At 45.9% G+C, this 22,239-nt stretch overlaps 1 protein-coding gene and 1 non-coding gene across 3 annotated transcripts in view; both read left to right on the top strand.

The window, feature by feature from the left end:
* Window positions 1-22,239, top strand: part of Sash1 (SAM and SH3 domain containing 1) — a 165,700-nt gene that overhangs the window by 61,747 nt on the left and 81,714 nt on the right. For both annotated transcript variants that reach the window (XM_060373698.1, XM_060373697.1), the window contains exons 3-4: window positions 13,141-13,191; window positions 13,310-13,359. In XM_060373698.1, coding sequence (XP_060229681.1) covers window positions 13,141-13,191; window positions 13,310-13,359 — 101 coding nt within the window. The remainder of the gene's footprint in view (window positions 1-13,140; window positions 13,192-13,309; window positions 13,360-22,239) is intronic.
* On the top strand, window positions 1,619-1,750 carry LOC132649647 (small nucleolar RNA SNORA36 family). Its single transcript, XR_009588128.1, has one exon. It is a non-coding gene; the product is annotated as a small nucleolar RNA SNORA36 family (small nucleolar RNA).

Here is a 22,239-nt window from a genome sequence, read left to right as displayed (position 1 = left end):
TGTGCAGTGTGGAGAGCCATGTGTGAGATCCCGGTGGACACATGTGCTTCATGTTGCAAAGCCCTTCACAAGTGTCACTCAATTAACGGCATGCCCTCTGACAGGTGGCAGGCCACTCTGTGGCTTGCAGAAAGGGAACTCCTGCTTGTCTGTCACTGGTTCAGGATGGAGGCCTTGTTTGGCGGGGGTAGGCTGTCTGAAGAGAGAAGGCACCTTTGCCAAAAATTCTTTTGGTCTTAAGTCATTACAAAGTGAGTTTCAACACAGTGCTTTGCAACGTCTAGCTTTTTCCAGACAAAACCAGTTATTTGATTGTTGGTTTCGTGGTGGTGGGACCCCGGGCTTTACCTAGGTTAGGCAAGTGCTGCACCTTTAAATTCTGATGAAAACCCCAAAACCAGGTATTGCACTATCTGCAGGAAGAGAACACAGGGGAGAGAGCCTCTTGGAGACTGACCTACACTTTGACAATGTAACTGCATCCATCCTGTGTGTAGATGGCTGCCCTTTGTTAGGACTGGTAGCAAGAAGAAGAGACTCAGGTACTAGACAAGATCCCTGTCCTGAGAGCAGAGCACTGTTGCTGCATCATTATGAGAGCAGAAGGGTGGGTGAGGGCTGTGGCTGGACGAGGACCTGGAGGCTGAAGGAAGCCCTTTAGCATGAGCGCCAAACACAGCAGATGGGCACAGCCATAGGACTGTGTACACACCATTTGTCAGGGACCTTCCGTAGACTCAGCCACTCCTAGCACCTGTCTTGCACAAGACCTCTCTGTCTCAGACTTTTCCTTGGTGAAAGTAGAGTGGTAAAGCATCCCGCCCCACACACTTGGGGGGAAACTAAATAAAAACCATGAAGTGTCTAGAACAGTGAGTGGTGGCCGACAGGTATTTGGTAAATACTGTCAGTGATAGGCGTGAAGGAAGGAAGTTTAATTTGAAGTACTGTAATGAAACACTGAAGGTAAACAATTTATAAAGATAAAATGTTAATTAGGCACATGGTTTTGGAGGGTCTGGTCTAAAAATCAAAGGACACACTGCTTTGGGTCTCTGGCTGCATGATTGGCAGGGGCGTCTTGCAGAGTCCACCTTAAGGTAAGAGCCAAGAGGCAAAGCCAAGCAGAAAGAGAGAGAGCGCGACTGGACCTTCCCACCCCTTTGAGGGCACGCCCACCGTGAGCTGATGAGGTCTGTACTAGTTGTTTTTCTGTTACTGTGATAAGACACTTTGGATCAAGGCAATACATCAAGGCAATACAATCAAGGCATATAATAGAGAGTTTGTTTTGGTTTATGCTTCTAGAGGAATGAGAGTTGTTTACGGCAGGGTGGCATGAGAGGAAGTGGCTGGCACGGTGGCAGGAACAGGAAGCAGGGCTTACCCTTCCAGCAGGAAGCAGGGGGGAGATGATGCTCACTGGGAAGTGTACCAAGCTCTGAAACCTCAAAGCGGGCCATGCTCCCTCCAACAGGGCCATGCCTCTTAGACCTCCCAGAACAGCGCCACCAGCTGGGGACCAAGTGTTCAAATGTCCAAGACTCCGGGGAATGTTCTCCATTGTTCCTTCACACCACCACAGCGTCTCCTTAGGCTCCACTCCCCGAGGATTCTACCCCAAAGTGTTGAGTTCAGCTCAGGGCAGCTTCCCTGCTCTGTTAATTAAATCTGGGGACAGTAAAAGTGGCTAAGGGAAATGCTTGAATAGAAAGCATCACTGTATTCATATACTCCCTTGTCTACAATGGCAACAACAAACCAACGCCTCAGTTGCCCTGGCCTAGGGATCAAGTCTACATAAAGACTGTACCCATCTAACCTCAGACAGGCTTGCCTTGTGGGTGGAGATCTAGTCAGTGTTCTCAGGGGAGGCAAGGTAAGAATGGGTGGGCATCCTTCCTGGGTACTTAGGGAGTGTGTGGAGCTTGTGATGCACAGAGCAGGTAACCCCACGGGCGTTTGCTGCTGTTCTTTCTGAAGTAACAACACCTCAGTGCTAAAAACAATCTTTGATTTATTTATTTATTTACTTACTTACTTTTTTCATTTGATTGAAATTATTTAAGAGTTCTTCAAGAAATCCATTCTATGCTTTTGTTGGCGGTGTCCTCCTTTCTGGTGTTCCATGGTGATCTCAGGATAAGTAAGGACAAACAGATGTTTGTGATCCCCAACAAAACCCTGGGTACATGTGGTAGGCGATATTTATAGAGAGCAGTGTGGCTTCTGCCCTCCACTGAGTGTGTTTCTGTCATTGTTTTGCTTTGCAGCTTCAGCATGCTGCTTTGTTCATGCTTTTTGAATAAAATCTACAGTGTGAATGTGTCATTAATCAAATTTAAATTGATTTACACGTTTTCATGGATAACTGTCACACTGGCTTTTTGTACCAAGATGTCTCCATGTCCCCTTTCTATATTTTGGTGCTTTTTATATATTTAACAAATTTTTATTAGATGCTTAATCTACACAGGTACTTTGTTAGTTCTAGAGACAATGGTGAATAAGTAAACATAAGTATCCTGGCAGCCTTGTTGACAGGAAAAGTGTGATTACACACCGACATGGGAGGACCTGGCCTGAAAACATAGGATATAATTTGGGGAGCTTTTCTAACCACCCATTCTAGATCCCAAATAAATGGCATGGAGACCTAGTAAATTTATTAATAAGCTTTAGCCTTCATGACTGGACAGATAATGATCTACTGTAGCCCATCGAAGCTAGTCTTGCTAATTCCCAGCCATGTGCCCTGAGCTACGTGTCATGTTGGTCCTGCCTGGGCTGCTTCTGTTCCATCAGGTCAGTCCTCATGGACACTTCCTTCCTCCAGTGCTTCTTTCTTCTTCCCTCTCCCCCTCTCTCCTTCATGGTCCCTACCTGAGCCTCCCAGACTGGGAACGGAAGTCCTGCCTCCTGTCCTTTCTTACCCAGCTATAGGCCCTCAGCAACTTTATTAACCAGTCAGAGTAACTGGGGAGCAGAATTTACACGACAGTGATCAGTGAACATGACTACACCACATCTGGATGGCAACCAGATCTCGGGGTACAGAAATCAGCATCTGAACTCACAGTGCACCAGACAAACCCGCAGCTCTGACCCAGGCCCAGGGGTCCAGGAAGGCCAGTGGAGGAGGAAGCTTTTAGTTTTCTTTTTTTTTTTTTTTTCAATGCAGTTTATTCAGGAACCTTGAACAATCATCTGACCCTGGGGAAAGCCAGCCCACAGCTTAAATAGCCTCTGGGTAGCCAACCTCAGCATGCCACGTGGGCAATGCAGATAGGTCCACATACATGGAAGCAAGCCGGATCCTCAGCCTTAGCCAAATGTGGAGTTGTTCGTGACAGAGAGCACTCACCATCCGGAAGGTGGAAGGCGGAAACCAGCTCCATCTTTAAGGCGTGGCATTCCGCAGCTCTCTACAGTTCCCCCTTTTTGTTTTAGACGCATCAGGCAAGAGTAGAGGTCTGATCTCTGATATTAGAAATAAATTGGGACTTTGTACCGATGTTCATTTAGGTGTCATCCACCCAAAGAGCATCAGACCCGTCTGATACCTTTTTCTCAGAGGCGGGACCTGGAGCATCAACCAGCATGCAATCAGACATGCTCTTCTCTGGGTCCAAAGCGGCTGACCCTGAGTGCAGTGCTTAGCCTCGCATCCTGAGCGTAACATTTCAGCTTTTTATGGTAGCCAACCATGCTTGGGGAGACTGTCCTGCTTCAATGGCTGTAAAGGCCTGAATGGTCATGGCTACATTATGCTGTTGTGAGACTCTAATCTTGCATATATACCACAGGCAAACCAAGGAGACCAACACCAGAAGGCCTGCTAACGCTCCCATGCCCGCCCATTCCTTCAGATGATTCATGGCTGCAGCAATCCATGATGATAATCCTGTGGCTAGTCCCGCGTCCACTCTGGTAGAATTTACCGTGACAATGGCCACTCTCAGCTGCTCCATCATAGTATCGAATTCTCCAGTCCAATTACCTAAAATATAGCTAGACAATTGTTTAGACAGATTTGCAGCACAGGGAAAATTCTCATGTTGTATGCTAGTGACTCAAAGTCCAGCATACTTTCATTGACAGCCAAGTTGAGCTATTTGCCATAGGGTATCAATTTGCTTCTGCACGAGGTCAATCCTCTGATTGAATACCATCAAGCCTCCTTTTAGTTGAGCATTAATTCCTTTTTGTACATCTAAGGCATGAGTTACATTGAGTAAAAGGTTATTCAGGGTCTGAGCAGTCTGCACAGTATGACTCCTGGCTAATGCCGCGGTGGTAGCTCCAACAGCCGCCAATGAGATGGCAGTAACAATGGCGGCTGTAATTCCAAGATCCCTTTTCTGTCTGAAGAGAGTCATAGCGTGAGGGGCATCAACGGGCACAGGCACCCAGCGAGGCATGCGAGTAACCAGCTAGTAAATTTACCAGCATTCCAGCATTGGGCAAAAAAGCAAGTATCATTACCACAATTACTTGGCTCTATCTGGCTAATAATGAATAGAAATGGGGGATATAAACAAACAGGTGTGGGCTTATAGGAAATATTATGAGAAGCCTTAACCCCCTCGTTGGAACATCCTGCATCAATTCTAGAACTAGCAGTGGTGGTGTCCGAGGTCTGAGTAGGTTCAGGAGACCATTGCCCCCAGGGGCGAGACGTCTGTGCTCCATGCAAATTGACTAACTCCATGTTTTCCTCCACTTTTGAAAGTCATTTAAGGTTCTTAAATTATTTTTCCCCCTTTTTTTTTAATTTTTCATCAATTACACTTTATTCATTCTGCATCCCCCCATAAGCCCCTCCCTCCTCCCCTCCCAATCCCACCCTCCCTCCTAGTTTTCTTAAAGTTCTGTCAGATACACTTTAACGGCAAGGTTCCAATCGTGACCTTAAGAACTTCTCCAGTTTTCCTCAGCACTGGAAGTCGCCTGGTGACTCCTTCACTCCTGCCTGCACTTGTCACGGGAGAGCAACCCTAGGATGCTTTTGGAGACGTTTGAGGGCTTTACCTACCGCTCTGTGCTTAACTAATGGCAAGGGACTAAAGGTGCTCCATTTCCCACGACCACTTTCTTTTTAGTGTAATAGACGTCCTCATGAGTGGTTACAGGTGTCCGTGTAGTGAGGAGGATTTAGCGTGGTGAGGAAGATTTATTGTATTCAAAGAAGAGCCTTCAGAGCGACTCTGTTTAAGGTTTATCTGAAGTTTATGCTTTCTCAACCTAGCCTGAGTTTTGTGGCAAAGGTGGGTAGTCTCCCTGTATTCTCTTTGTCAAATTGTACAGAATGAATGAAAAAGGTCAAGTGTGAATGCTTTGCTTTGCATGCATTGTTTTTAGGCTCCAGAGGGGAAAATATGTCTGGCTGGGAAGTGATTTCTTATCACGTTAGAAGTTAAGTCTTTAAAAAACAAACAAATAAACAAACAAAAAACAACAAAGGGGCTGGAGAGATGGGCCAGCAGTTAAGAGTTCTTACTGCTGTAGATGGGAGCTTGGCTCCCACCCCCCAGCCAGGTGGCCTATAACTGCCTCTAACTAAAGCTCCAGGGGATCTGATGTCCTCTTCTGGCCTGTGTGGACACTCACACATGCGCACACACGTACCACACAATTACCTCAACCATAAAACCAAAACACAGATCTGTTTGTGTCATGCAAAACCCTTAGCATCTTGGTTCTCTAAATAGACCCCTGCCAGTGCTGACTTCCTTTTAAAGGGACTTGTAGTATGTAGGGACGCTGCCGGCTCCCTCCTCCTGTTTCCCAGGTACACCACGCAGTGTGTTCAGACTCCCTGCTTTTATCTGTGCCCTACGGACCTAGGAAAAGACCACGTGTGCTCTGCCCTTGGCCATCATGTCTGAATGTGTTTCCTGTTTGTGCTTTTCTGGAGCATTTATTTGTTTGCTTTGCCTGGGAAAAAATGCTGTCTGTTAGGGGAATATTGGCACAACAGACTGCTTACATGCAAATTTTGTGTTCATGTCATATGCGTAACAGTTTTATGACTGCCACCCTCATGCTATTTAGGTGACTGAGGTCTAACTGGGAAGAGATGAGAAAATGCTTCTGTTCTTCCTTTCCATACTACAAAAAGAAAAAGGAAAAAAAAGAAAGAAAGAAAGAAAGAAAAGGGGAAAAGAATGTTAAAGAAAAAGGGAGAGAAAGGCAAAAATCTGTGAGAAAAAGTCTCATTTTGTTTCAGAACTTTGAATTATACAATGTAATAAGAATATGATAACATGAGGTGTGTGTTCTGTTTTGAGGGGTGGGTTTAAGACAGGGTCTCTTGCAGCCCAGGCTGGCCTCAGGTTCACCAAGCAGCTGAGGGTGATCTTGAACTTCTGGCCCTCTTCTTTTTGTCTCCCAAGGGCTGAGATTTCCACCAAGTCTGCATCCTTAAATGACAAATGTTTTACAAAGAACAGTAGAGAAGAAATTAGTTATCCTATGACCAATGCAACTAAAAAAAGAAATCTTATCAACAGTGTCATGGATCTGTTAGGTCCATGTTAACAATAGGAGAGCCTAGTAGACTGTGTGTGTGTGTGTGTGTGTGTGTGTGTGTGTGTAATCTTGAAACAGATGTGACATTTCTGAAAAGAATAATATCAGTTAAGTAGAAAAAATGTTTGCCTTGTGGTCGTAAAAGTAGAATATACACACTATAGGGGAAAAAAATCAAAATTGTGTAAAAATGGAATAAAAGTCACATTTAAGGTTCCCGGTTGCCTTTCTAATCTATCTGTGGGCTTCTGAATGACATATGTGTTTGATCAGTCAGTATTGAATATTTCTTTGAGTATTTGTACGTGCATATTTTTGTGCTTTATTTCTTAAAATTATGAGTCTATTTCCTGCCTGAAGTAATATTTTATTAATTTATCAGCTCTGGGGGGGGGGACAGAGGTCAGTGTCTGCATTCGTCTTCAATGGCTTCTAATGCCTTCTACCTTCAGTCTCTCACCGAGCCTGGAGTTCAGTGATTGGCTAGACTAGCTGGCCACCAAGCCTCAGGGGTCCCCCTACTTCTCCCTTCCCAGGGCCGGATTTACAGATTTGAGTTGCCATGCTGGGCCTTTTACTTGGGTGCTAGGTATCCAGCCTCTGGTGTTCATGTTTTCATGGCTAGCACCCTCTCCAGCAGAGCCCTCTGTTTACCCAGCTCAAGCACTCTCCATATACTGAGCCATTTAGTTATCCATGTGGTGTATCCCTTAGCTGGAAACTGTGTCCTTTCTGTTTTGTGTTTTCACAGTGCTGGGCTAGAACCCTGGGCCTCACATGTGCTAATCATGGATTCTTCCACTGGGCTACACAAACCTGAGAGAGGGAGAGAGACAGACAGACAGACAGACAGACAGACAGACAGACAGACAAGCAGGGACAGGCAGGCAGACAGAGAGAGATAGACAGCAACAGACAGAGACAGAGAGACAAAGACCTCCTCTAGTAATGGAGAGAAGTAGGGTTCTCTCTGGTGAAGCAGCAGTGTTCTGGCTGCAGTGTTGAGGGGACCCACAGTTACTGATGCTCAGTGAACATCGCATCTGTTATAATGCATCGTTACATTTCCTACAACCATGATCAACTAACTACTTGGATGTCTTAGGTATTTTTGTGATAAATACCCCAAGCAAAGCAATGTAATGGAGAAAGGGTTTATCTTGACTGACGCTTTCCGAGAAGACAGAGTACATCATGGTGGTGACTGCCTGAAAGCAGGGCTTTGAGGCCATCCTATCCTCCAGCAACAGTTTGGAAGCAAAGGAAACGGGAGGTGGGCCAGGCTGTAAACCCCAAAGCCTGGTCCCAGCAACATCCTTCCTGTAGTGAGGCTCCACCTCCTAAACTGTTCCAGAATCCCAAACCACGCCACCAGATGGGGACCAAGTTTTCACACACAGAGGCTGTAGGAACATTTCGTACTCAAGCTACTACATCAACAAAAAACAAGTTGAAGGTGGAAAGACTTATTTGGGCCACATTAAGAGGTGGTGTAGTCTACCATGGCAGGGGAATGATGGGGGGGGTCTAAACTGTATCTATTGACTGTCAGAAGAGAGAGTGCCCAGCTGGCTCCCACCTTCCCCCCTTTCCTGAGTGTGATACCCCAGTGCACTCGGGATGTTTAGCTAGTCTTCTCTGCAAGTGTCCTTAATGACATACCCAGAGTTGTGGCTCCTGGATCATTTTAAATCCAGTCACATAGACAAGGACTGACCATTAACAGTCCACAGGACTGCAGACTGTCTTCATAGAGCCAGTCTCTGCTTCCTGTTCGAGCTGCTGCAACCATGCATAATATGAGCAGGCCTTTGGGCCAGGCGGTGAACACTGTCCTGGTCATAGGGTGCTTTCCCTCCCCCTCCCCCCCGGAACAATTAGTGCAACCTACAGTGGACCAGTTTGGAGTTGCAGAGAGAAAAAGTTGGCCTCGTGGCTGTGAGGGAACGAACAAGATCTTGACAAATGGCTGCTGCTGTGCAGCGAGGGTAGATTTATGTTTAGACCAGAGCAAACTATGCATCCAGGTAATAATTTTGAGCAATGAAGTAAGTTTACTACAAGAATCGTTAAAGAAACAGATAAATCACAGTAATTTCAACATGGCACTTTTGCCATTCAATAAATGGGTATTTTAAATTTCATTTGCTTTTGAACTAAGTTCAATAATTTATAGAGTAAGTCACTCGAAGATTAATGCTCAGGAGGGGAGAAAATCACCACACAAGAACAGAAACACATCATTTATGTATATTACATCGGAGCCTTCCCTGCCTGTTTCCATTATAAATCCGATCTTGTAAGCGTGTATTATAAAAAGTTTGCCATGGGCTAAAGTTTGACATTTCTCTCAACCTCCTGAGACTTTTTTTTTCCTTTCTCAACTAATATAACAGCTAGTTATGGGTTGCTTTTTTTTCCTTTTTCAGGTGTGTGTGTGTGTGTGTGTGTGTGTGTGTGTGTGGTGCTTGCCCACACATGTAGGTATGAGGGTCACATGTTGACAATGAGTGTCATCCTCTAGACCCGCTGAACCTGAGAGTCAGTGGGTAGTTGTGCTTGCTTTCTCAAGGAAAGCTTCTTTAGGGGAACCAATTTATTAAATTGTTTATGTTTGTGTATGTGCATGTGTGCCCATTCAGACAGCACCCGGGAGGAGATCAGGAGACGGCCTGAGGGCGCTGGTTCTCTCCATCTACCCCTAGGTCCCAGGGATTGGACTCAGGTTCTTAGACTTGGCAGTAAGTGCTCTTACCTATAGCCATCTCACTGGCCCTAAAGCACTTTTCAGATATACCACGGTTAGCTACTGACCTCTCCGCCTTAATCCCACATACCAGAGAGAGCATGTGGCATCCTGCTTTTTCCTCATGTCCCACAAAGCGAGCCGTGGAGCCTGGCTTCTCCACCTCCTTCCTGCGGTCCTCATGGAGGAGGAGAAGTTGGCCCTGGGCTGAGCTGGTAGGAGCTTGGTGTTCTTCCTTTCTGTCTTTGGGGCAGCACAGTGGGTTTGTCCCTCCTTCCTTTCCAGCTGTAGAGTTCATTTGGCATGGGATTCTGGCAGCAGTGAGGGCCAGAGAAATGTGAATTTCCACAAGAACTTGGAAGCAGCTGGAGAGAGGGACTGGGCACAGGAGCTATTTTTCCAGGACCTTATTTCTGCCCTCAGGTGGGTTTGGAGTCTGGTGTATAGTATGCCAGGCTAGGGCACGTTAGAACAAAATATACTTTTGATGTCAACACCTCATCTTTGCCCCATGTGCTGTTAATGTAACTGGACAGCACATGTATGCACCTGGCAGGAAGGTAGAAGCACATATGTGCATATCTGTTGGATTTTTTTTTGTTTTGTCCTGAGCTGTGTATATTTGTGAACAGTATTTTTGCTTACAAAAATGCACTTGAGACTTGAAAGTTGTCCATGAATTGTTTCCAGTGCTGAACTACCTGGCCTCCAGATCGGTCTGCAGGCACCAGGAATGCCGTCTGTGTCAGGGATCTGCACAGGACCCGTTGGACTCTGAACACGGCTCCGACATGTTAGAAACTCTGCTTTGTGAAAATTGTGTGTCAGGTTTGTTCCAGAAATAGAAATACTGTGGACAAGTGGCAAGAATAAAATCCAGGAGGAGGGGCTGGCAGGGTGGCTCAGGGGGTGCGGTGTTCTCGGCGAGAGTCCGGCAAGCTGAAAACAATCCTTGGAACCCACAGTACAAGGAGCGGACTGCTTCCAAAGTTGTCCTTTGACCTGCACAAACACATGGCACACTCACTCCTCCCATCACAATAATAATAATTAATAATGACACAAATGAAATGGTTTATATGTAACTGTATGTGGGTTATATATACACACACCGTTATATATATTATATACAAACAAAACCAGCTCAGGAGGGCCATCAGGATTCTGTGGTGCTTCTTATGCAGGGTGTGTGGTGAGGGCTAAGTGAGCAACCGGCCCAGTCCCTGAAGATGTCTTTTCTTATTCAGGCTGTTTATGCACAATTGTCTCCTCAGATCTGCTCATTCTGGCACATTCACTGTTTTCCTTGTGGCAAGAACAAAACAAGCCCACGTAGCGTGCTGCCCACCCTCCTCTGGCTTCAGTGTATGCACCGCAGCACCACACACCACATGGGGTGTTGATCAGCACGCTAGCAGAACTCACCTCGTCACCCTGTGGGAAAGCATGCTGGTGGCGATGGCCTGGGTCTGGGCTTGGTTCCAGCTGCAGCCTTACGTCTCCAGCACTTGGAGTTGTCTTCCTTTCTCTCTGCCTTTCTCCTTCAGCAAAGTTTCCTACTGGTATTTTATGCTCATGTGAATCATGACCCATAATAAATGTGGGAGTCAGATGCCTGTGAGGACATCGTGCTGGGTTTCACCATGACCTGTCCACTTCCTAGATGGTAGTTGAGGCAAACAGAACAGATCCCGAAGTCAAAATTTAGTCCTGAGGAATTTAACCATGGTTATAGCTGCTGCGTTGTGATTGTCAAATCTCACGCATTTGGATAGTTTGAGCGATGAAGACCGATTCTGCCACACATGCCCATCATCTCACAGGTTGACCAGGGAATGATGACCGGAGCCTTGGGTAACCTGGTAACTTGAGTTCTGACAGCTCTGACACACTAGGCCGAGCCATTTATCCCCGGCACCCTAAATTTCAGAGGCAAGTAATGGGAGGGAGCACGCAGGAGATCTACTCAAAGTGGCCATGTTTGTGAGGAACAGAAACGGAAAAAGGTGGCAGAAGGGAGGGCGGTCCAATGGCCACGGTCCATCTTCTGAGGGCCTCAAAGAGACCATTTCAAAATGCCGGTGCTGCCCAACAGGCCTCGCTGTAGCTGCAGAGGGCCGAGGCCTGAGGTTTGCTAAGAACTCCGATTTCTTACAGATCCAAGTTCAAATATACTTTCTAACTGCAAGTGTGTGTGTGTGTGTGTGTGCGTTCTAACAGAACTGGAGTTTCAGGGCAAGAATCTGGCCCCAGCAGTCTCAGTCTGTTAGGGTCATCTTAATATGTCTTAAAAAGCAGAAAGAGAACATTTAATGAGTGTAGTCCATCCTCAGGGTACTAACGCTTGCTTTAGGGAGGTCAGAGGTCTGTACCGGTGGGCAGTTGTGGTCAGAATGCAGTCTGCTTGCCCATTGTCTTGGTTCTTTGAAAGTGGTCTGAAGCTGTCTTCGTGTGGTGACATAAGATGGATCTGGTCCCTTAAGGGTGAGCCTTCCTACTCCAGGGTGTGGCCTCTCCATTACGGGTAATTCTCTTCATCCATCCTAGGCATCCAAGATGACTACGGATTTAGGACCGTGCCCTAGCATTATGTGCTTCTGCTGAAATACAGGGGACAGACAGGTGTACAATGAAGGCCAGGATGTCAGGGCCCCAGTCACTGGGCCCAGGTGAAGAGTCAATGCTTTTGTTTTTTTGCAGAAGCAGCTTCGGAGTGTGTGTTTCTGAGCCATGCCTTTGTGGACCTGGGTTGGATAAGAACCTTGGCTTACACTTGTGTCGATTGGAATTAGTCTCTTAAAAAGAAACAAACAAGCAAAAATAAACAAGTGAACAGCCACCAATGCGAGGCTCTGTGTTCCACGGATGGCTTTTGTTTTCTTCTAATTACATCCAAATGTTTCCTTAGTACAACTTTCACACTTAAGCCACCAAAGCTCCTCTCTGTCCATTGTTTGCATCACATGTTGCTCATTTCTCTCCCCCGTTGTTTTACATTTTCAAGGGAAACACATCCTTTACTATAAAATGAGGGCATTGGAGGACATGGTTTTTATCTCTAAGACTGATTCCTCTGTCCTGTGATTTAATGTTTCTCAATGAACTCACAGCATGATGCATTTTTATGTCATCCATCACCTGCAAGCTGAGAGCAGGCCAGTTCATCTGGGTTATATATGGTGATTATTTTTAAAGGCCGAATAATATCTAGTTAGTCTTCTAGCTTTCTAACACACATTTGCAGCGGAGCCTTACATTACTGAATCCTTTGAATAAATTTAGAGTTTCAAAATCAGCTTGGGAGTTGCCAAGAAAGATGGCTGTCCCCGTAGGTAGGAGCACTTGCCATCAAACCTGGCAAGTTGAGTTTAATCCCTGGAGGCTACATGGTGGCAGGGGTGATTTGACTTGTGCAAGCTGACCTCTGACCTCCACATGATGCCAGGACACCAGTGTGCTCCCCTTCCCCCAACAAATATACACAAATGAATGTAAAATAATCAAGCTGGAACTTCCCTATTATTGAAAATTTAGTTCAATATTAACAGTGATGGTCTCGTATCCAGAGACTCACTACACCAGTAGCTGTCAGTGTCCTTCAGTTGACTGGTGCTTGTGTGTCGTAAAACTGTGAGCAGAGTATGGATGGCAGTGAAGCTTGGTAAACAGTTCCGTTCTAGGAGACCCACACTTCATTTGAAAAGCACTTCAGGTTTTCCAGAAAATCTGTTTATCTCCTCTGTCTCCTCCCACCGTACAGCGTAGCGTTTCCAAATCCCCCCATCTCTTCTTACACGTCTATTTATCTTTCTGTGTGTGCCACATTTGGGACTCTCGCTAAAGCTGCATCTGTTCTGTTTTAGGAGAAACCCGATGCCAGCCCCACATCACTTCAGCTGCGGTCCCAGATCGAAGTAAGCACGGCCACTTTCATTGTTTGCTTTTGCGTCTGCCTTTCCTCTGAAGTGATATTCTGTAGAAACCAGACTCCGCTCTCCTGTGCTGACACCAAGAACCTTCTCTCTCTTCTAGGAGTCCCTAGGCTTCTGCAGCGCCGTGTCAACGCCAGAAGTGGAAAGAAAGTAAGTCACCCTCCTCCTGCTCCAGGCTGAGCTTCTGGGAAGGCGTCAGAACTGGAGCTGGATGTGATAGTCTTTAACATCTTCTGTGTGGCGTGTCTACCCGGGTGGGCTTCGTGTCCAGCTGGGGAAGCCTGGGGCTTTTTAGGGTTGTTAATTTCGCATAGCTGGTTGTAAGGGAGTCCCAAATAAATGCCTGGAACTGGGAGAGGACAGGTAAGCCAACTGGGACAGGTTTTCATCGTTGAGAGAGGGGGAAAAGCATGAAGGAACCAAGCAAAAAAAATAAATAAATAAAGGAAATGCTAAGGAAAGCAATGATTTTGAAAGGCCTCATTTGGGTATGCCACCTCACAACACACATGATGTGAGTGGCACACACACATGAACCTTTTCTGTTAAAGGAATAGTTTTGTTTTCTTGTTCTCACTTGGACTCTATACTTTCTCTTATAGAAGTAATGCTGTGTTTTATGTTTTCAGTGTTTCTTTTAGACAACTTTAAAAACAAACGTCTTTATCTACAGACTTTCCCTTTCCTGCTTTATCCCATTGTAGTCAGGCTAGAATGTTCTACGTGTGATTTTTTTTCCTGAAGTAGAGGAATCTGAAGAAAGTCCACCTCTCTAAGCAGACACTTCCTCTGGCCCAGAGCCACTTGCCCTGTTTTGTGCCAAGAGAGGCAGAGAGGTGGTTTAAGAGCGAAGTATTTTAGGAATGAGAAGCACACGCTGCGAGTGTGTGTGTGTGCCTTACAGCCCCTCTGCCTAATCCAGCCACGTGTGTGCGGCTGGCAGAGGCAGCGTCAGGCGTGAGTGCAGTTCTGAACCTAAGGAGCTTAGCAGGCTTCAGGCCAAGACTGCAGAACACCATTAACACCACAGAGCCAATGAGAAGCAAAGGCTAGAGGACAGATGGACACACTATATAAGAATCTCTTGTTTGTGGTCATGTTGAGGCTGAAGCACGTGCACACTGACTTTGAAGTTGGAGGTTCTGAGGTGCTGGCGAAGCTTTGAAAACAGGGGCCGTGGCCTACTGCATCACGTGGGTGATGTGGGCTGGGCTGCTGGAAAACAAGAAATGTTCTTCCTTCCTAGGGGGAAGCCACTCATCCAGTTTGGACTAGCCTGGTTAGTCTGGGTACTCCTTTCCCATAGTGGTGGCGAGTCATCTTTTCCACGCTTGTATTCTTTGAGTGTGTTGTGACTCCTGTGGCCAAGGGAGAGACTGGTGGACTCCTGAGGTTAACAAAAAATTGGCACCACATGGCCTTGACAACCCCGCCCCCCATTTCTCCATCTGAGTGATGGTGCCATTTTGCTTCTGTGCTTTTAATTGATTCAGGTTTCAATATTTCTAAACCTTTTGAATTTTAAAAAATATTTTATTCATATTTTCTCTAGTAATGTTTCTTGACAGTTGTAACATTTCTTCGTAATCCCCAAACAAAGCTTTCCTTTAGAGTCAGCATTTACTGACATGCACATGCTCCGTGGAACACAGGCACAGGCTGGTGAGCCATCTGAGAGGAGGAAGCTGCACATCTCAGCCTCAAGTCCTTGAGTCTTTTGGCATGTATTTCTTGAGGACAAAGACACTCTCTGACAGAACCAACCACGGGGGATTTACCAGCAAGAACACTTACAGGAGTTCTCCTTCCTTGCAGTTCGGCTGTCTCTCACTGTCCCACTGCTGTCTCTTGTAGCATTTCTTTTCTTAGTCTAGCACTTTAAAAAAAAAAAAATACCCGTGCATTGTCTGAAAGGGTTTCCCGGTCTCCTGTGGCCTTGCCAGAGCAGGCTAGTTGTTTTATGTTAGGCTTTCTTGTTTCTTTTCTTCTCCACACTCCATTACGTCAGGAAGCTTATGCTGCCTGCTAATCCCATGATTGCTGATGATGAATTTTGATGATTTGTTTGTCATGGTATCTGTCAAGCTTTCTCTGGGAAATAATGTTTTCCCCCTCTTTGAAACAAGCAAACACTCTATGAGGAGAATATCTGAGACTCTAGCACAGCTTGCCTCTCATCAAACTTTTACCAGGTTTTTAGAATCAGCAATTCTTCCTGAGTCAATTTTTAACACAATGACTATAAAGTAGAAAACACTGATTAGTTGATAATTATTTTTAGATTAAATCTTTTAAGAGGTTTCAGGTTTTGTCTTGTCTTCAAAGATGAGCCATCACTCTGAAATTTCCAAGTCAGATAGGTAGGACAGACTTAATGCTTGGCTTACTTTAAAAAGTTACTCATTGGGCTTTAGAGTACAGATATGTTCAACTGGAAAATCCCTCGATTCCCTCCTACCTGAACGCCAGCTGGCACCTTTACAGTTGCTCACTGGGGCTGTGGAAGATGCCTTGGCAAACCATTTGGTTGTGTCTGGTTAGTGTCCTCCAAGTGGCTGCCAGCTAAAATAGTACTCTGACTCGGAATGTTGCTTTATGGGTAGAAATGGTCTTCTGCTTTTTATTCCTAATGTAAGAGGTCTTAGTAAACAAAGGGAAACATGTCCTACAGCAGCCTTCCTGTGGGGGACAGAGGCTCAGAGGCCACAGGCAACCTGAAGACTAGAGCAGCCTTCTGCCTTCGGATCCAGAGTCCCCAGTTGTCTCAGGGACTGGAGATCCCACCCTGCTGCCCCAGGTAAAAGCTGTGCTAAGCTAGGGATCTCACACCGGATTATGATGCAAAGGCTGTTTCCTAAAAACAACAAAAAAACAAAACAGTACTTTTTCCAGGGCTTCTTTATGTTTAACAGGGTTTAAAGTCTTAAGTTCCAGGAAGTTATCTTGGACTAAGGGAGGTGGGTGTGGTAGGTCTGTCATGGAGAGGACAAGGAGTGAGGAGTCGGCCATACCTGGCATCACATTCCTTGATGGCCCTGCCTGGTTTGGCTGTAAGCTTCAGCTCTGGGTTACTTGGCCTACACAGTATAAAATCAAAGGGAAAGACAGACAGGGCGGCAGGTCAATGCCTCCAGGATCCTCCCACTGCATTTGACAAACACCCTCATTCATCCTGGTTTTCAGCAGGGAGGTTCTCGTTTTGTCTGTGGCACAGGGATTAGACATGGACCTTGTGTGGCATGTGCTACTACAGGTCTGTCAGCGAGCTGCTTGGCCAGCTGCAGCCTCGTTCTCTTCTGCCATATGCTTTCATGAAGAAGATGCTTAAGGAAGCAAGGACCTTTTCATCTGAGCCCTTCATTTTGACAACTATCTTCATTACCTATTGAAAAGCTATAGTACCCACTTCAAGGTCCTGATCTTGGATTCGTGTCTGCTACCTTGAAGGGTGAATATGACCTAAATTTCTTGTTAGCAGCTATCCTCAAAGATATCTAAAAAGCGAAGCCTTTTCTTTTTCCCATTTATTTTTCTTGGCAAGGCTATAGCTTTATGAGGAATAGGTTAACTGTGATTGTTAGGAAGCCTGGCACACACTGACATAATAACAGTTTCATTGGATCCATTTTTTTCCTCTATTCATATACTTAAGATTGGCCCTGTGACTCAACAAGCTTTCAGGAACCCAGGCTATTTTCCTTCCTTCCTTCCTTCCTTCCTTCCTTCCTTCCTTCCTTCCTTTCTTTCTTTCTTTCTTTCTTTCTTTCTTTCTTTCTTTCTTTCTTTCTTTCTTTCTTTCTTTCCTCCTCATGCGAGTGGTGGGGAGGGTCATTCATCGTGACTTCAAAGTGGCTGCTGCATCTTCTAGGCCAGGAGTGGAAATACAGTGAAGTGGGGATGGCAAAGGCACACCTTTGAAACAGTTTACATGGACGTTCCGCCCACCCCATTCCTCTTTCTACTCTTTGTTTCTTCAAACAGCTGCTATTTACTGAGCACCAACTTGGCAAGAAGGTTATGCAGTGTTCTGAGTGTTAAGATGTAATGATGCCTGAACAAATGGCTCACTGTTGAAGGGAGAGTGAACTATAGGACACACACACACACACACACCACTCATCGTTTAAATGTTGATGTGGACCAAAGCAAAGAGTTGGTGATTTGAGTCACTGGCTTTGGTGGATGATAGCTGAATGTGCTGTGACATGAGGAGACCCCATGATGTGCTTCAGCTGGCAAGAATCCATGAATTCTACCACTCCACTGGCGTAGCCTGAGACCGCCTGAAACCATGAGCCAAAATACATATCCCCAAAGAAAAGAACTGGATTAGTCACTTGCTGAATTGAAGGGCAATTTTGAAAGCTGAACAGGTTTTTGCCCTGAACAAAATAATCTTAAGGACAAAGAGCTGTCATTTGGTGGGAAATTAGCATTCTCTATTACTGTCTCTTGTATTTACAAACACAGAAAGCAGGACACAGAGAGGCCTTTAAGTTGCTCAAAGCCCCGCATCAAATCAGTATCCAAACCAGATCTGATCCCAATTAAAGCAGCCGGGCTTCTGGTCACACACAGCACTGTAATTTCAAACTGTTTATAACTGTATTACTTCTGCAAATCCAGAGGTTAGGGGTTAGGGGCTGTGATGGTAAATCATCAGTTTTCAACTTGACCGGATGTGGATCACCATAGAAACACATGGGGGGGGATTCTCTAAGTGTTTTAGAAAGGACTGGCAGGAGGGAAGACCCACTTTAAATGTGGCTGTCACTGGAATCCTAATTTGAGCACCCAGGTGGCTTCCAGCATTCATCTCTTTCTGCTCCCTGGCTGAGGGCACACATGGCAGGACTCTCAACGCTCCTGCTTTTGTACTTTCCCCAACATGAACTGGATTGGTGAACCTTGAGCCAAAGGAAATCTTTCTTCCCTTATCAATCGTGTCAGGTGTTTGGTCACAATGCAAAAAATGAGGAAGATGGACAGATAGTTTCATTAGCATTAAATAAATAGCATCTAAAATCTACAATCTGCTGCTGTTGGAAACAGGTTCCAGGCTGACTCTCACTGAGATCTAAGCTGGGCCTCAGTCACTTGTTTACCTTCTGAGGCAAGAAAGTCTAAAATAAATTGCAATGTGTCACCATCACTAGTATTTACAACTTGTTTCTTACTAAGTCTTTCGCCAGAGTTGAACATTCACTGATTTAGTTTCACCTTTTTCCATTCCAGGGACTACACTTGAACTATTTTATGACCAGCAAAAGTCCAAATATATAGGGCGATAGAAAAGGCAGATAAATAAAGGGAGCCAAAGGCAGTAGAGCAGGTTCTGTGTTCCCGAGGTGGTTGGGATGCAGTTGATGATCGATGAATGCCCTGTTCACACGTGTGCAGAGCTCAGCACGGCTTTCCTGATTCTTCTTAGCGTGTCAGCTTTTTCCCTCGCACCCTCCCCTAGCTCATGCTCAGGAAACTGTCTCTTCCTTTGCCCTTTCTTCTCCATCTTCCTGTCTTTAAGGAAGAAGCCCCCGCCTGAGTTCCTGCTCAATGCCTGACTCCCCCTGCTCCCTGCACTTCTGACTTTCTCGTTCCTTTGACCCCAGTGTAGCACATTCTGTCCTCCACCCACTGCTCCCCCTCCTGCCACTGCTCCCCAGGCGTGTTCCTTAGTCAGGTCCCTGTGGTGTGCTTAACTTCTGAACTTACTTGGAGTCCCTGTGTGATGCTTCCTGTGTGAGATACTTTTTCATCATTGTGACCAAATACCCGACAGAGCAGTTTAAGGAGCAGTTTATTTTGGCATATGATTCAGGGAATTCAGGCCATCACAGTGTGAAAGGCTCAGTGGCAGCGTCAGCTCCTAGCACTGGCAGCAAGAATATGAGGCCATCGGTCACATCCTGGTATCTAGGCAGGAACCAAAGTGCTCCAGCTGGAAATAGTGGAACAGACTAACGCCTCGAAGATCCATCTCTGGCAATCCCACTTCCATTATCATGCTTCCTGTCTCGGAGGTTTCACAACCTGCCAACATAACATCACCAGCCAGGAATGACATGTTCAAACACATAATTTAAACCAGACCTTCATTACCTGAGCTTGCTCCATCCAACGTCAGCAATTCAGTTGTGAGCCTGCCTCCCCATTGAGGCCTCTGGATCCAGCCTTGAGACCAACCTGTTCTTTCTATACTCGTCACTTTACTTGTCACTTATCACTTAATGTTTTGTGAGCTCTTTGAAGGAGATACCACTTCTGAGTGTAGTTAGCTTCCCGAAGGTCCCAGAGCTGGAGACAAACCTGTCAATCCAGTCGTGGTGTCCCTAGCTACCCGGTAGGGATGACCTACCCGCCTGCCTCCAGACTCTGAGTTTGAATTCAGGCACTTACCAGCTCTGCAATCCTGGGGCCAGTTCCTTGACTCAGTGGGATGTAATTATAGTAATTACCTCGTTTAGTAAGCGATCTAACACATCGTAAGTACTCTGTAATCTTATCTGTCGCTATTATGTGTCTAACATAGTTCAAGTTCATGCCCCTGCCCATGGCTCTGGTGACTTATGTTCTTGGGCCCCACATGAGTCAGCCTGGCAGGAGCTGTAAGGCCTTGTCTTCTGGTTCTTCCTTGGTGCTCAGAATCAGAGCCCATTTTCTACTTGCATCAAGCTCATTGGCTGACCTAGGTTCTTTGAAATAGGATGATGGCAGTGGATTGCTCCCGGGCATGGAGTTACTGTGTAGAAGACCCTCAGTGTTTTTATGTTATCTGGCAAGTACCAGTGTTTCCCCAAATGGGCAGTAGCTTATTGACATGCTTTCTGCCTGAAAATATTAACACCAAAAGGTCACCTTAAAAATCATTTAGCATCCACCAATCAACCATCTGTTTCTAGGGATTGCCCTCTTCCCCACCTGATTCCATCCTGCTCTCTGGTTTCGTTCTCCTCCCATTTTCTTCATCTTCAGGCAGAAACACCACACCAAGTACACTGTCTAGAAACATAATGTAAAATACCATAGCTCTTCCATTCTTTTGACTTCTGAAAGAAGGAATTTTGTTAGGGAAGTGCTTTGGTGATTCATTTATTGAGTTGTCACTCACATGCCATGCACCTCTTCCACCAATAGGACACAGTTAGGGGCTGTAGACTGCTCCTGTGTGGCCTGGGTTTGATTGCTGACACCATGCACAGGTAAGCAGGGTGCAGCTCATCTGTGTGGTATGTTCACAGTCTCACAAACGTCCTCACAGCAGTTCCTAGCTGGCTTCTTTTCACTTAGCCTGGTGCCTTCATCAGTTTTACACCTCAGGCTGTACTTTTATTCCTCTTTGTATGCCCATACAGCGTTCTGTTTGTCCATGACTGACCAATGTGCAATTTGCATCGCTCCCACCTTTCGGCTTTTGTGAAGAACTCTGCGGTGAACATTTGTGTGAGGGTCTCTGTGTGCACGTATGAGTTCTTGTCTTGTTAGCTTGGTTATATGTGAGATGGTCACACACAGTACAGTGTATTCACAGAAGGTGAGAATAGTGTATCGTGTATCACAGCTAATTGTCATCATTAGCGTAGTCATCAGTCTTACGCCAGTTCTGACACCCCAGAAGAAACTTCACGCCCCTTAGCTGTAACAGTCCCAAGGTTGTCAAATGCTAAGCAATCGTCCACCCACTGCATATACATACATTGGTAGATACGTCATATATACAGAAAATTTACTTTTGAAAGATAGTTTGTTATGTTCATAGTGCAACATTAAGAAGTCCCTGGTATCTGATTCTTGGTAACTTTGATCTAACTCTTTTGAAACATGTAAGAAGTCATTCTTCTTGTAGTATATTGTTTTTCTACTGGCGTGTTTGTGGGCTTGGGTCTAGGAGGGGGGCTGGGGCTTCATCCATCTCTGTGTGTTCACCAAGGACAGGGTCTGTAGTCTGGGGTCATGCGCATTTTTTCCCCTCTTACATGACCAGAGTCCAGCTAGAGCACCTTCCTAGAAATGGATGTTCACAGGTGGAGTGGTTATTCGTCCTTGGAAGAGAAATAGTTTCACTAAAAAGAACTGATGAAGGACCTGAGCTTGCTAGGAAATCCAGTCAAGCCATGTGCTCTGGAGCTGAGACTAATGCATTCTTTCTCCACATCCTGTTTGTGACAGGAATGTGGGGTGGGGTGGGCCACCACTCTTCCCAGGAGGCACAGGCCTGCATGCTCAGGTTTGGGTCTGCCTCTGTGTGAGGAAGTATGGGATGTGCCCTTGACAAAGTTAATACGTTATCCTGCCTGTCTGAGGTGGGCTGGCCTCTCAGTCGGCTTCCTGTCTTGGGAGGTGGGCACAGTGCCACAGAGAGAACCAGGACAGCCTAGGCAATCACGGTTTGGTCCTCTGATCACAGAAATAAGTGTGGTGCTGGACCAAAAGCCATGTGTTAGCATATGCACCATGTGGTATTTTGCTTCAGTAGGTTTATTAATTGCCATCTATGTGGAGGACAAGGGTATCAGGGCAAGGTTCTGTCCAGTAGCTAGAGTTTGAGTGAAGGTTGCTCTGGATTCACAGATGTCACTTCACCACTCCCTTGTACATTTCCACCTTGCTGGGCTGATTGTCCTCCCCAGGCTCCTCTTCCTCAAGCGCCTTCCATTTGTTGACCTCGGCATTGATGGGGTTGCTTGGGGTTTGCCTGCATTGTTAGTATGCGCGCCAGAGCCCAACAGGATCTGTACCAGGCACAGTAACAGGTCATCTCGAGGGCTGTCACATACCTGAATAGTGCCTAGCCTGTCTCCTTACTTTAGGGCCTGTGCTGCCCGTGGCCGAGGTCTGTCAGCGCGTCTGTCCTTAGTCTCATGGGTGGGGCTGTATACAGAGCTAATCAGTGGCCACCATCACTTAAATTTTAATCATCTCACATGACTTTTAGTTTCCTTTCCAATGCCACAAGTTGGAGAAGAGGCTAAGAAACAGCAGTCATTTTCAGAGTCCATGTGGTCAGTGTGCTGAGGCGAACGTTTGTGCGTT

This window comes from Meriones unguiculatus, chromosome 20 (assembly GCF_030254825.1).
Source record: "Meriones unguiculatus strain TT.TT164.6M chromosome 20, Bangor_MerUng_6.1, whole genome shotgun sequence".
Taxonomy (NCBI): domain Eukaryota; kingdom Metazoa; phylum Chordata; class Mammalia; order Rodentia; family Muridae; genus Meriones; species Meriones unguiculatus.
This window is presented reverse-complemented; position numbering and strand designations above follow the sequence as displayed.